The sequence below is a fragment of the Rhinoraja longicauda genome, chromosome 10 (genome assembly GCF_053455715.1).
Source record: "Rhinoraja longicauda isolate Sanriku21f chromosome 10, sRhiLon1.1, whole genome shotgun sequence".
NCBI classification, from domain to species: Eukaryota; Metazoa; Chordata; class Chondrichthyes; order Rajiformes; family Arhynchobatidae; genus Rhinoraja; species Rhinoraja longicauda.
The window spans coordinates 54,569,798-54,583,934 of NC_135962.1; the positions used below are offsets into that span (position 1 = coordinate 54,569,798).

Genomic DNA, 14,137 nt, shown 5'->3' on the forward strand with positions numbered 1-14,137 from the left:
AGTCACCCTGCAGCCTCTTAGCATCCTCCTCGCAGCTCACACTGCCACCCAGTTCTCTATCCATGTCAATACCCTACCCCCAATACCATGTGCTCTAATTTTGCACACTAATCTCTTGTGTGGGACCTTATCAAAGGCTTTTGAAAGTCCAGATACACCACATCCACTGGCTCCCCCTTATCCATTCTACTTGTTACATCCTCAAAAAATTCCAAAAGATTAGTCAAGCATGATTTCCCCTTTGACCAATCCCATCACTGCTTTCCAAATGCGCTGCTATAACATCTTTAATAATTGACTCCAGCTTCTTCTCCACTACTGATGTACAGCTAACTGGTCTATAATTCCCTGTTTTCTCTCTCCCTCCTTTCTTAAAAAGTGGAGTTACATTGGCTACCCTCCAGTCCACAGGAACTGATCCAGTCTAAACTTCTCCCAGTCCTCTGGTTTGCCGCTTCTGGCAAATTTATATGCCTCTTCCTTGACTTCCCTCGTCAGCCACAGTTGAGCCGACTTCCCAGTTTTATTTTTTCGCCAGACAGGGATGAACAATTTCTGGAGTTCATCCATGCGGTCTTTAAATCTTCGCTATTGCATCTCCACTGTCAACCCTTTAAGTATAATTGCAGTCTATCCATTCCCATCTCATACCTTCAAAGTCTCCTTTATTCAAGCTCAGGACCCTAATCTCTGAATTAACCGTGTCGCTCTCCGTCCCAATGCAGAATTCCACCATATTATGGTCACTGTTGCCCAAGGGGCCTTGCACAACAAGATCACTAACTAATCCTTCCTCATTACACAATACCCAGTCTAAGATGGCCTGCCCTCTAGTCGGTTCCTCTACATATTGGTTTAAAAACCCATCTCGTATACATTGTCGGCGATCGTTTCCCTGAACACCTCTGCTCGGTCTGCTTAACCTACCTGATCTCCCGGTTGCTCAGCACTTTAACTCCCGCTCCCATTTCCAATCTGACCTTTTTGTCCTGGGCCTCCTCCATTGTCAGAGTGAGGCCCAGCGCAAATTGGAGGAACATCACCTCATATTTTGCTTGGCTAGCTTGCACCCCAGCGGTATGAACATTGACTTTTCTAACTTCAAATAGCCCTTGCTTTCTTTCTCTCTCCATCCCCTCCCCCCTTCCGTTCTCCCACCAGTCTTACTGTCTCCGACTACATTCTATCTCTGTCCCGCCCACTCCCCTGACATCAGTCTGAAGAAGGGTCTCGACCCGAAACGTCACCCATTCCTTATCTCCAGAGATGCTGCCTGTCCCTCTGAGTTACTCCAGCATTTTGTGTCTACCTTCGATTTAAACCAGCATCTGCAGTTCTTTCCTACATAATCCTCCCCCTCAGCACTGTTACCAATTTGGTTGGCCCAATCTATATGAAGATTAAAGTCACCCATGATAACCACTGTACCTTTGCTACACACATCCTTAATTTCCTGCTTGATGCTATCCCCAACCTCCCTACTGCTGTTTGGTGGTCTGTATACTACTCCAACAATCGTTTTCTGCCATTGACATTCGCAGTTCTACCCATACCGATTCTACAGCAGCCAAGCTAATGTCTCTGCTTGCTATTGCATTAATCTCCTCTCCTCTTTAACCAGCAACACCACCCCACCTCCCTTTCGGTCTGTCCTTCCTGAATATCGAATACCCCTGCATGTTTAGCTCCCAGCCAGGGATGCTTAGCTCCCAGCCTTGTTCATCCTGGAGCCATGTCTCTGTAATTCCAACAATGTCATATCCCTTAACTACAACCTGCAACTGGGGTTCCGCTCTATTGAGGGGAGAGAGTCCCCAATGTTCACTCTCTCTGGAAGTGCAATGGAAATATTAGAGGCCTGTTTGATGGAAACAGGCGCATGTGTCCTTGCCCACGCTGACCAAGATGCGCCATGGAGTCACACCTACCTGCGTTCGCCCCATATCCCTCTACATCTTTCCTATCCATGCAGCTGTTCAAATATCTTTTACATTGGCACAGGTCAGGTAGCATCTCTGGAGAGAGAATGACTAGGTGAAAGGACAAGAAAATGTTAGGACACAAACATGTTCTATATTGAAGATAGATGGGTGGAAAAAGCAAAGATGTTTGTGCTCAAATAGTAGCTCAGATACAACATTACTTGTGGAAAATACAAAGTGATGGAGCAATTCAGTGGGTCAGAGAAAAGAAAAGTTACTATTACCTATAATAACTCAATTCCCTCTACAGATGCTGCCTGGCTGGCTGCGTTTGTCCGGCACTTTGTATTTTGCTCAGAATTCCAGCATCTTGTGCCACCATACAACTTTACTTGCCCTTCAGTGCCCATCACCAAATACACACTTGTGCATGCACATTTAGTGTAGGAAGATGGACACAAAAAGCTAGAGCAACTCAGCGGGACATGCAGCATCTCTGGAGAGAAGTAATGGGTGACGTTTTGGGTCGAGACCCTTCTTCAGACATTTGCACAATATATATATATTTTTTAAGGGGTGTAATGCCGAGGCATTATAAGGCACTGGTCAGACCATATTTCGAGTGTTGTGACCAGTTTTGAGCCCCACATTTGAGGAGGGATGTGCTGGTGTTGTAGAGGGTCCAGAGAAGGTTTACGAGAATGATCCGAGGAATGATTCGGATAAAATATGATGAACGTTTGAAGGCACTTGCCCCCGACTCGCTGGAGTTTAATAAGAGAGAGGGGGGACGGGACCTCATTGATACTTACCGAATAGCGAAAGATCTGGATTCAGACTCATTTCTCCCTTTCGCTGGCTTCGCATTTCATGCCTCTTCTATTCTTATCTCACACTTAATGTATGTTCACCTCTGGCACCTGTCAAAAGGTCCGAAACGCCGCCTATCCATGTTTACCAGAATTGCTACCCTCACCCACTGAGTTACTCCAAGACTTTGTGTCTTTTGTATAATTCTAAATTACCATTATTGGGAGACAGAGCTGTCGATGGCACGGTCAGGACGGACAAGGAACTGGGTGCCCCACGACGCTATTTAATCGATGCACGCATCTTCTAACTATAATACGCTTCCCTAAACAACAGACGATTCGACGAACCTGTGATTAAAATTAAAACATTTAAAATATTATTTTGTTACCGCTGCTGTGTAATTATGGCGTTGTTTTTATGCTCCTGTAACGCTGAAGCGGCGACTCGTCCAGGTGCCGGAAGTGGGCGGCCGGAGGTGCCGCTGGGATTTGTAGACTGTCAGTGGAACTACAACCCCGGCCGTCAGTGCGCATGCGGAGACCCCAGCCTGTTACCTAGTCCTGGGAGGCTGATGTAAGGAAGTGAGTGAGTTCAGGGGTTGTGAGGGGGGAGAGGGAGATGGGGGAGAGGGAGATGGGGAGAGGGAGATGGGGGAGAGGGAGATGGGGGAGAGGGAGATGGGGGAGAGGGAGATGGGGGAGAGGGAGATGGGGGAGAGGGAGATGGGGGAGAGGGAGATGGGGGAGAGGGAGATGGGGGAGAGGGAGATGGGGAGAGGGAGATGGGGGAGAGGGAGGGGGAGAGGAGGAGGAGGGGTGGGAGTGTGGGGGGGGGGAGGGGTGGGTGTGGTGGGGGGGGGGGGGGGGGGAGGGGAAGGCAGGCCGAGAGCTGTGGCCATTACTGTATCAGTACCAGATTGCTTTCATTGTGTTGTGTGCGGATGAAACTGTCAGCAGCAGTGGGTGTGTGACTTCCTCTTAGCTCTCAGCTCAGGTTCAGAGGGTTGCAACCTCTCAGTGCAAGGGATGTGGGCTCAAGACTAACACCTGAGCACAAAACAATCTAAGGGAACACAATACAAACCGAGTACTGTGTTGTCAGAGGCATCATCTTTCCAAGGAGATGTTGTACTGCCCAGATGAAGTCTGCTGTATGATTTTATTGGATTGTATGCAAAAAACAATTTCAGTGCACCTAGGTACATATGACAATAAAGTGTCCTTGGATCATTGAAACCGAGCTTCAGTGAACATGAAAGGTCCAGTGAACTTTGTAGAAGACCTGTCCTGGCTGATGTTTCTTCCTCACATTTCCAAAGCAAATTATTTGGACGTGTAGGAAGGAACTGCAGAAGCTGGTTTACTTCGAAGATACACACACAATGCTGGAGTAACTCAGCAGCTGCGGACAGGCAACCTCTCTGGAGAGAAGGAATGGGTGACGTTTCGGGTCGAGACCCTTCTTCATCACTTTGCTTTTGACGGAGCTGGCTGTGAAAATGTTGGCTGTCGCCTTTCCTACATTACAATAATGATAACCCTTCAAAATGTATGTACATTTCTGAGAGGCAGGGATAGGGTAGACAGTTGGAACCATTCTCCCCAAGGTGGAAATGTCAAGTACTAGATGGCATAGCTTAAAGGTGAGGGTCAATGTTTAAAGGTGATGTGTGAGGCATATTTTCTAATGCAGAGTGCGGTAGATTCCGGGTAGTATGGGTGGTGATCATAGTGACATTTAAGAAACTTGAGAGATTAAAGAGACTTTCAAAGAGGGGATCTTATAAAGATGTATAAAATTGTAAAAGAACTAGACAAGCTAGATGCAGGAAAAATGTTCCCAATGTTGGGGGAGTCCAGAACCAGGGGCCACAGTCTAAGAATAAAGGGGAGGCCATTTAAAACTGAGGTGAGAAGAACATTTTTCACCCCGAGAGTTGTGCATTTGTGGAATTCTCTGTCACAGAAGGCAGTGGAAGCCAATTCAATGGATGAATTTCAAAAGAGAATTAGATAGAGCTCTAGGGGCGAGTGGAATCAAGGGATATGGGGAGAAGGCAGGCACGGGTTACTGATCGTAGTTGATCTGCCATGATCACAATAAATGGTGGTGCTGGCTCGCAGGGCCAAATGGCCTCCTCCTGCACCTACTTTCTATGTTTTAGATATGCAGGGATCATGTGCAAAGAGAAGATTGATTGTGCCTGGAATCATGTTCAGCACAAATATTGTGGGCTGAAGGAACTGTCCCTGTGCTCCACTGTTCTATGTAAAATGCTGTGAAATGCTTTGGCAAGACTTGAAGTACTTTGGCTGAACTTTCTTCCGATATTAAGGTCGCAATATTTGAAGAACTGTTTTGCTTAATATCGGAGTCACTGACTTTGGGTGAATGCCACAGCCTTTCCCTCATTTGGAACATGGTTTCATTCTAGTTTTCCTCATGTGAGTCAAAAATCCTGGGAACCTACCTACAGTAAAGCATCTAACCGGTTAATCCAAGCAACCGAAGATAGACGTAAAAAGCTGGAGTAACAGCAGGACAGGCAGCATCTCTGGAGAGGAGGAATGGATGGCATTTCGGGTCGAGATCCTTCTTCAGACTGGCCAGTCTGAAGAAGGGTCTCGACCCATGAAACGTTGCCCGTTCCTTCTCTCCAGAGATGCTGTCTCTCCCGATAAGTTACTCCAGCTTTTTGTGTCTGTCTTCGGTTTAAACCAGCATCTGCAGTTCCTTCTTACACATAATCCAAACAGCCAGTTGGAGTAGAATGGCAGTTGCTGTACAGCACATTGGAGGCTATTTGTAGAGTGTCACAAATGTGCACCTTGTCCAGCTGTAGTGTCATTATGGCATACCATAAATTTATTGTCATATAAATTATGGCACGGAGGACACTGTCAGCCAATCGTACCAAATCCAGGCAAAACACTTATTTCACTTCCCAGCTCTCTGTCTGCAGTCTTTAATCTTTTAAATAGAACATAGTCCAGTACAGCACTGTACTGCCATCGGCCCACGATATCTGTTCTGAACTCGATGCCAAGACCATCATTTATCCACTTGCACATAACCCTTAGCCCTCCATTGCATGCATATCCGTATGTCTATCCAAATGTCTTTTAAATGCCACCTACGTACTTGCTTCAACCACCACCCAAAGTAGTGCATTCCAGGTAGTCACCGCCCTCTGTGTTAAAAGAAACTTGCCCCTCTCACCAGAGCATAGGTTTGAGGTGAAAGGGGCAAAGTTTAAAGGAGATGTATGCGGGGAGATGTGATGAGGTTTAATGCCTTTCATGCAGTGAGTTCCTCCACTGCGCGACTCTTTAGATTAAAATATAAACTGCACAACCATTGTCACCAGGACAATAATTATTGTGTTCTTGTTCTGTGTCACTCTTTTGTGCAAGGTGCTGACATTAATTCAGTTAGCGACACACATTTGAGATTAAACTACATTTCTTGGATCAGTGGTAGACACAAAATGCTGGAGTAACTCAGCGGGTCAGGCAGCATCTTTGGAGAGAAGGAATGGGTGACATTTCAGGTTGAGACTCTTCTTCAGACTGGATCAGTACTACACCACTGAGGCTGTTAACCCTCTGAACCATCATTACATTAACAAAAAATGCTGCAAGAAATGTGGTTTGTTGGCTGGGAAAATATTTGCAAAGAGTAATGGGAAACTCAACATTGGTTAATTTTTAAGTACTGGAATTTATAAAAGTTCTGATAAAATTGTGTTTGTTTGCAGATGAGCAGAAATAAAAATGATGAAGATGACTATTGGAATAACACAAAATGCAAAGCTTACACCTTTGATGATGATGATGATGAATATGCAGAGGCAAGTAAAATTCCTATTTTTAAATTTCCTGTTAATATTCCTTCCCTTTTTTTGTCTGTGTTAGATATATTTTGGTTCAAATTATTTGCCTAGTTTAGTTCATTATGACGTGTACCAAAGTACAGTGAAAAGCGTTTTGTTGCATGCTAACCAGTCAGCGGAAAGACTATACATGATTACAATCGAGGTATCCACAGTTTATAGATGCATGATAAATGGAAGAACGTTTAGTGCCACAAAGTCCAGTAGAGTCTGATTAAAGATAGTCTGAATGTCTCCAATGAGGTAGATAATAGGCCACTCTGTAGTTGTTGATAGGATGGTTCAGTTCCCTGATAACAGCTAGGAAGAAACAGTCCCTTTGCTGGCAATCCTGCATAACATCCCTTGTGAATCTGTTACATCAGTCAATAAAATGACTCCTTGAATAAAAAATGGCCAATCGTAAGTAGCTTATAGTGTCTGTAGACACGATTCTATTTGGCCAATGAGTTGGAGATGGTGGGGTGGGGGGAGGTGTGAGGGGGGGTCTATTTTACATCAATGTCTATAGCAAACAACCAGTGGGTTTATATCAAAATGTCACCTAATGTCTCTTCAAATCAAAGGACCGGTTTCAGTGCTGCACTGTTCCATGTTCCCTATCGAGTGATCCGATGGAATAGGAATCTTTTAAATTGATTGTTGTTTCAAGAAAAGGTTGCAGAATATCCATATTAAAAATGTTTTATTTAACGGTCTGTATCATCGCTGATGTGAGATCAATTGAACTGCAGTCCTCAACTGATGTGGAAACAAGGAACTTCAGATGCTGCTTTACACAAAAGGACACAAAGTGCTGGATTAATTCAGCAGGTCAGGGAGCATCTCTGCAGAATGTGGATAGGCGATGTTTGTGGTCAGGACCCTGTGGTCAGGACTCCTCCCGACCAGAAACACTACTTATCCATGTTCACTAGAGATGCTGCCTCACACGCTGAATTACTCCAGCACTTTGTGTCCTTTTGCGTAAAGCAGCATCTGAAGTTCCTTGTGCTCTGTGTTGCGTTCGCTAGGCTGAATGGGTGGAAAATGAATTGACAGTAATTGGTCTGGTGCCATCTGCCCACCCTCTCGATTTTGCTGACAAAACAGCCCCCAGCTATTGTGCCCACAGTGCAGGCCAGGGTTCCCTACTGGATAATTCCATGCCTTTGTATGACTGCCCTTGTCCTCTTGCTCTGCTCCAAGATGGCGCGCAACCCAGGCGACTATTTACGTGCTAGCCGCAGAAGCAGATCTACAATCACATGTTACAATCGCTGCACACTTTTAAATCTCTACTACAGCAACAGTTCTTACTTTAAATATGATCTTCTTAAACTCCTCTCAGATCTGTCCATACTTCGCACTAAACGTTATTCCCTTATCATGTATCTACACACTGTAAACGGCTCGATTGTAATCATGTATTGTCTTTTCCGCTGACTGGTTAGCACGCAACAAAAGTTTTTCACTGTACCTCGGTACACGTGACAATAAACGAAGCTGAAACTGAAGCATGTTACGGCTGATTAAGCTTTACTGCGTTGTCACCTCAGCTGAAAGCGTCCAAGCGAGCAGTGAACAGCCTCCACGGCATTGTGGACGATGACGACGATGATGTGGAGAAGGTCAGCTGGAGTGGAGAGCCCGTTGGAAGTAAGGACTGCGGCCATCACTCACTCTCCCCGATCAACGGATTCCACCCTCCCACTCCATCCCTTGAGGTTTCCCGTCTTCTCCTACTCCTCACTCTCCCCCTTTCCTCCCATACTCCATTCTCTTTTGCCCCCATCCCCATCCTTTTACCCCAGACCTTGTCTATACCACCACTCTTCTCTTTCACTTTCACTCACTTTCACTCTTTGACACTCAGACATTCTCTCCATCCCCAGCTCTCGTCTTATAGATCTCTTCACCCCATACTACTTCACTTTCACTCTTTTGCCTCTCATTGTTCTTATTCAACACTGGATACGATTACAACTTTCAAATGATATTTGGTCAGGTAAATGCAGTGGATGGAAATAGCCGGCTATGGGCCAAATGTGATCAAATGGGACTAGGCCAGATTGGCAGCAAGGACGCCGAAGATGTTTGTATTGCAAGGGTTTTGGTTCCATGGGACCTGATATTTGTATCTCATGTGCTTCTGGATTATTTATTTTTCTCCTCAGGTATCTCCTGGTCAATCAAAGAAAATGCAACAGGAGGCCGGTCGGGAGATCTCCGAGAACTGGGATCGTTAAGGTCTTGCTCTGATACCACGCAGCAATCTATTTCCAAGCCTGCCTCTGCTTATTCTCTCGCCAGTTTCTTCAAAGGTAAAGGCAGCCTCGGTTTGAGCTCTTCTGCGAAGGCTGTCAAAGTTATTGGCCATGAAAAGATTGGCCGCTCCGCTGGGTTTTCCCTTCGTCACGATGGCCAGAGTTCTCCTCCCACCTCGTGTAACCTTCTGGAGCAGGACGTAAGAATACAAACATTGGACGAGCGGTAGAGAGGAAGGATGTGAAATGATATGGGGAAAAGGTACACGGAAAGGTTGGAAAGTTGGGCAGAGCGGTCGGTGGCAGATGGAGATTAATCCAGACAAGTGTGAGGGAATGGATTTAGGGATGTCAAATACTAACAGCCCATGAATGAGTATTGATGTACAGAGGGAATTTGGATTGCAAGCTCAAATCTCCCTGAAAATGTTAACGCAGGTGGATAGGGTAGTGAAGACATTCGAGGCAGACCGAAGTATTGAGTGCAATATTGAGATGTCACACTGCAGCTGTACAAAACATTGTTGAGGCCACACATTGAATATTGTGTACAGTTCGGTTTGTATTGGTTTTGCTTTTGCTTTAATATTGTCACATGTACTGAGATACAGTGAAAAGCTTTTGTTTCTATACTGTACAATCAAATCAGATAGTACTGTACATTACAATCAAGCCATACACAAGTACAACAGGAAAAAAATATGAGAAAAATACTAGAGTGCAGCATTTTAGCATAACAGTTCCAAAGAAAAAGTCCAATGAGGTAGGTTGGAAGATTAGAACTACACCCTAGCTTATGGAAGGACCATTCAGGAGTCTGGTAATAGAAGGGAAGAAACAGTTCCTGAGTTTCAAGCTTTTGTGTCTTTGCACAATGGGAAGGATGTGGTAACATTAGAAATAGTGCAGAATTGTCTCCTTGATTTTTCTTGTTTATATCAAGCTCCATGATTGAACCTGGCCCATCTCTTCGCTGCCTGGGGTAGTCGCGGAGGGGGATTCAATTATAGCATTCAAGAAAGAGTTGGATAAGTGTCTGAAAGGAAAGATTTTGTCGGACTATTGAGCAGTGACAGGGGAGTGGGTCTAGCTGGAATGCTCTTGGGTAGATAATAATAAAAACAAAAACTGCTGGAAACAATTGTTTTTAGCATGTAGCCTGCACCACTTAATGCTGTAGACTTGCTACTAGAGTCGTACTCCTGCTGCACACTAATCCAATCTATTCTAAGCAAGATACACAAAACAAAAGTCTCCCCAGTCAAATATTTAAATGTAGGCATGTATGCGGAGTGGCAGAACTCCTGCTTGTAGCTTTAACCCTGTGTCCAATTAGACTGGGGCCTTAATACTGTGGTGAAGTCAACATATTCTGAAACTGTGAAAATGGCACTGTTACATAGAAACATTGAAAATAGGTGCAGGATGAGGCCATTTGGCCCTTCGAACCAGCACCGCTATTCATTGTGATCATGGCTGATCACCCACAATCAGTAGCCTGTGCCAGCCTTCTCCCCATATCCCTTGATTCCACTAGCCCCAAGAGCTCTATCTAACTCTCTTTTAAATTCATCCAGTGAATTGGCCTCCACTGCCTTCTGTGGCAGAGAATTCCACAAATTCACAGCTCTCTGGGTGAAAAAGTTTTTCTTCTCACCTCAGTTTTAAATGGCCTCCCCATTATTCTTAGACTGTGTCCCCTGGTTCTGGACTCCCCCAACATTGGGAACATTTTTCCTGCATCTAGCTTGTCTAGTCCTTTTATGATTTTATACGTCTCTCCCCTCTCATCCTTCTAAACTCCAGTGAATACAAGCCCAGTCTTTCCAATCTTTCCTCATATGACAGTCCCTCCATCCCAGGAATTAACCTCGTGAACCTACACTGCACTGCCTCAAGGGGCAGCGGCTCTCATTCAGACAGTCTCCATTCTGCACTTGCCTAACCTTTGGTTTGTCTTATTCTGAAGGTAAAAGGGATTCTTCGAGTTCTTTATTTGGGATCAGCCGGCCTGGGAGTATCCAGTCACTTTCTGATCGTAAGTTTGTTTTTTGGCGGTACTTATGTTTAACAGAATGAGGATTTGTTCCCTGCTCTGTGTTAGATTCCAATCACAACTCCTTTACTTAGGCTGTCTTTAAAAAAAACATCTGCCAGTAAAGAATGTCAGGACATTTTGTTATCATACAAGATTATATCATTGTATTGTCATCGTTGTTGAGTTGTTCATTTATAAAACATGGCACTTAGTATGGAATTGGTATTGGGATGCATATTTCCCTTTGTAGAATTTAGAAGACCAAGACTTATTTCCAAACTATATTACAGAATGCATACTGTATGTATCTCTCTAAGTAAGATATAACAAAACAGATTTGTGCTTCACTCTATCATACTCTAGGAACTTTAGAGCCAAACACTTGGAATAGCTCGACAAGGGGGAGAGGGCAAAGGTTTGTAGGCTAATTGCCTGCAGTAAATTGCTCCAAGTGTGTAGCGAATGGTTGTGAAAGTGGGATAACTTGAACTAGCGTGGACGGCTGATCAATGGTCGGCGTGGACTCGGTGGGCCAAAGGGTTAATTTCCACACTATGCTAACTACATAAACATTGCTCTGTAAGATATTAAAACAGAATTGTGCCTCACTCTATCATAAAGCTTTGATCTCTCTTCAATACTTCTGTCTTTAGCTGTCACAGGCATATCCACTGTGAGTTATGCACCTGATCTACGTAAATCAAAGACAGATTACAAGGTGGGTTTGTTTCATTTGTCCATTATAAATCACTCCACAAGTTACAAACTGCTTCTGTCCGTATGGCCTTCGTGCATAGAAAACTTGAGAAGTCTGTGGCAATGAATTCCACAGATTCACCATCCTCTGGCTAAAGAAATTCTTCCTCACCTCCATTTTAAAGGTACATCCCTTTGTGCTGAGGCTGTGCCCTCGGGTTCTAGACTCTCCCACTAGTGGAAACATCCTCTCCACAACCACTCTATATAGGCCTTTCACTATCCGGTAGGTTTCAATGAGATTTACCCCCTCATCCTTCTAAACTCCAGCGAGTACAGGTCCAGAGTCTTCAAACGCTCCTCGTATGTACTCCTTCCGTTTACCAGTGTGGCAGCTGAGGCACTTTGGAACTTTAAAAAAAATAGTTAATAGTTGATCTATAAATGCAAACTTAGCCAGTTTGGACATTTAGAACATTTTCCTATTCATTTCCATGTAACATGAAATGCTGGAAACCCATTCAGACATGATAAGAAATAATAATATTTGAATGTGTGCTTACCGATTACTATCGAACGATATCAGACAATTGGTTCCTTATTTCACATTCCTTTCCTTTTACGATTTTGTCAACTTAAACAGAAGGAATGCTGGCATTTAATGTTAATGGAGCTGACTGGGGGCAAAATACTGTGAAGCTTGTGATGGTTTTGATTGTGGAGGTTCACCTTGTGTCTCTTGCTCCCTCACCACAGGACTTTTCGATCGACAGGAGTCCACACGAGACTGTTAGACAGATGCAGAAAGGCCGAGTATGGTGAAATTATTGCAGATATTATTCTTGTTCCCTGCCAAATACTTTTCTCCCCTCCTTTCATAAGTTATAGAAACTTTCGGCCCATCACGCCCACTCCGCCATTCAATCATGGCTGGTCTATCTTTCCCTCTCAACTCCATTCTCCTACCTTCTCCCCACCTGACACCCGTACTAATCCAGAATCTGTCAATCTCCACCTTAAAAAAACCTCAAATGACCGCCGTTTGTGGTAAAGAATTCCACTGATTCACCGCCCTCTGAAATTCCTCCTCATCTCCTGTTTAAAGGTGAGCCCGTTTATTCTGAGGAGCCTTTGCTTTTCCTCTAGCCATTGCTTCCATTTCCCAATGCATCAGGCATTTGCCATCTTTTTTGGCCCAGAGACGATTATTTTTGTACGCATCTTGGCACAGAAGGTCTCTTGGATATTAAGAGTGTGGATAGTTAGGGAGGTCTTCACATCTGGGTCAGAGCCCTTAATTTGCCCATCATTCACATATAATTGATTTCCTGGGATTGCTGGATATCAAATTTCTCCTCCAATTTCCAAAGGCTGAGACTAGTTGGAGAGGGCGAGAGCCATGCCAATGACAGTGATACAACAGTTGTGGTCAATAACAATGATACATCTGTCGTGCACCTCATGAAGTGAGGTTGTATCCATGAGAATTCCAGTGAGCCAGTGTCCACGCCCAGTTGCTGCATGACATGATCATCATTTGCAATGAGCCCTTTGTTAACATCCAGTGTCTGGTCAGCAGCAGTGAGCCAGTGGCTGAGATCCAGTGGTTGTTGCCAATAGCAACGAGGTAGTGACTGAGATGAGGTGCAGAGAGAATATCCAGTGGCAGTAAACCATTCGCTCTGGCCATTTCCTTTGAGCCACTAGCCCGAGATACAGTGGCGGTCAACCAGCAGATGTAAGCAGAGGCTGTGGCCAGTTGCAGTGATCCAGTGGTGAAAAAACCCCAGTGGTGGTAAACAGGTGCAGTGTAACAGTGGCCGAGATCCAGTGATGTCAGATCGCTGGCTGTGGCCAAGATCCAGCTCGGAAACGGGTCCTTTGGCCCAACTTGCCCATCCGACCAAGATGCCCCATCTTGCTAGTCCCACCTGCCCACATTAGGCACATATCCCTCTAAACCTTTCCTATCCATGTACCTGTCCAAATTTATTTTAAATATTGTTATAGTACCTGCCTCAACTACCTCCTCTGGCAGCACATTCCATATAAACACTACGTAATAAAAAGGAACTGCAGATGTTGGTTTATGCCAAAGAAAGACATAAAATGCTGGAGTAACTTGGCAGATTGGGCAGCATTTCTGGAGAGAGTAGATAGGCGACGTTTCAGGTCGGAATCCTTCTTCATATACCCACAACCCTGGCTGCGGCCTGTTGCAGTGAACTAGTGGCCGTGTTCATCTCAGCTCTCGTTGTATGGTGTTTGTGGATTGGAGGTGGAGATATGATGTTAAACTGAAAGTAGTTTTCAGGACAGACGTCTCATCTTTGAATCTCTGCAGATAGACAAAATGCTGGAGTAACTCAGCAGGACAGGCAGCATCTCTGGGGAGGAGGGATGGGTGATGTTTCGGGTAAAGACCCTTCCTCAGATTGAAAGTCACGGGAAAGGGAAATGAGAAATATAGACGATGGTGTAGAGAGATATAAAATATCATCCTCGCAATTTCTCGTTTCCCTTTCCCGTG

The 14,137-nt window shown here is 44.7% G+C and overlaps 1 protein-coding gene across 2 annotated transcripts in view; it reads left to right on the forward strand.

The window, feature by feature from the left end:
* The first annotated feature begins 1,120 nt into the window (after positions 1-1,120).
* The window catches only part of vipas39 (VPS33B interacting protein, apical-basolateral polarity regulator, spe-39 homolog), a 31,978-nt gene continuing 18,961 nt past the window's right edge, over positions 1,121-14,137 (forward strand). Inside the window, exons 1-7 of one of the 2 annotated variants that reach the window (XM_078406899.1) lie at positions 1,121-3,308; positions 6,493-6,585; positions 8,166-8,265; positions 8,784-8,930; positions 10,843-10,911; positions 11,565-11,629; positions 12,364-12,420. In XM_078406899.1, the coding sequence (XP_078263025.1) occupies positions 6,493-6,585; positions 8,166-8,265; positions 8,784-8,930; positions 10,843-10,911; positions 11,565-11,629; positions 12,364-12,420 (531 nt within the window). In that variant the 5' untranslated portion in view covers positions 1,121-3,308. Of the gene's footprint in view, positions 3,317-6,492; positions 6,586-8,165; positions 8,266-8,783; positions 8,931-10,842; positions 10,912-11,564; positions 11,630-12,363; positions 12,421-14,137 lie in introns of both variants that reach the window. The other variant, XM_078406898.1, reaches the window with a different exon arrangement.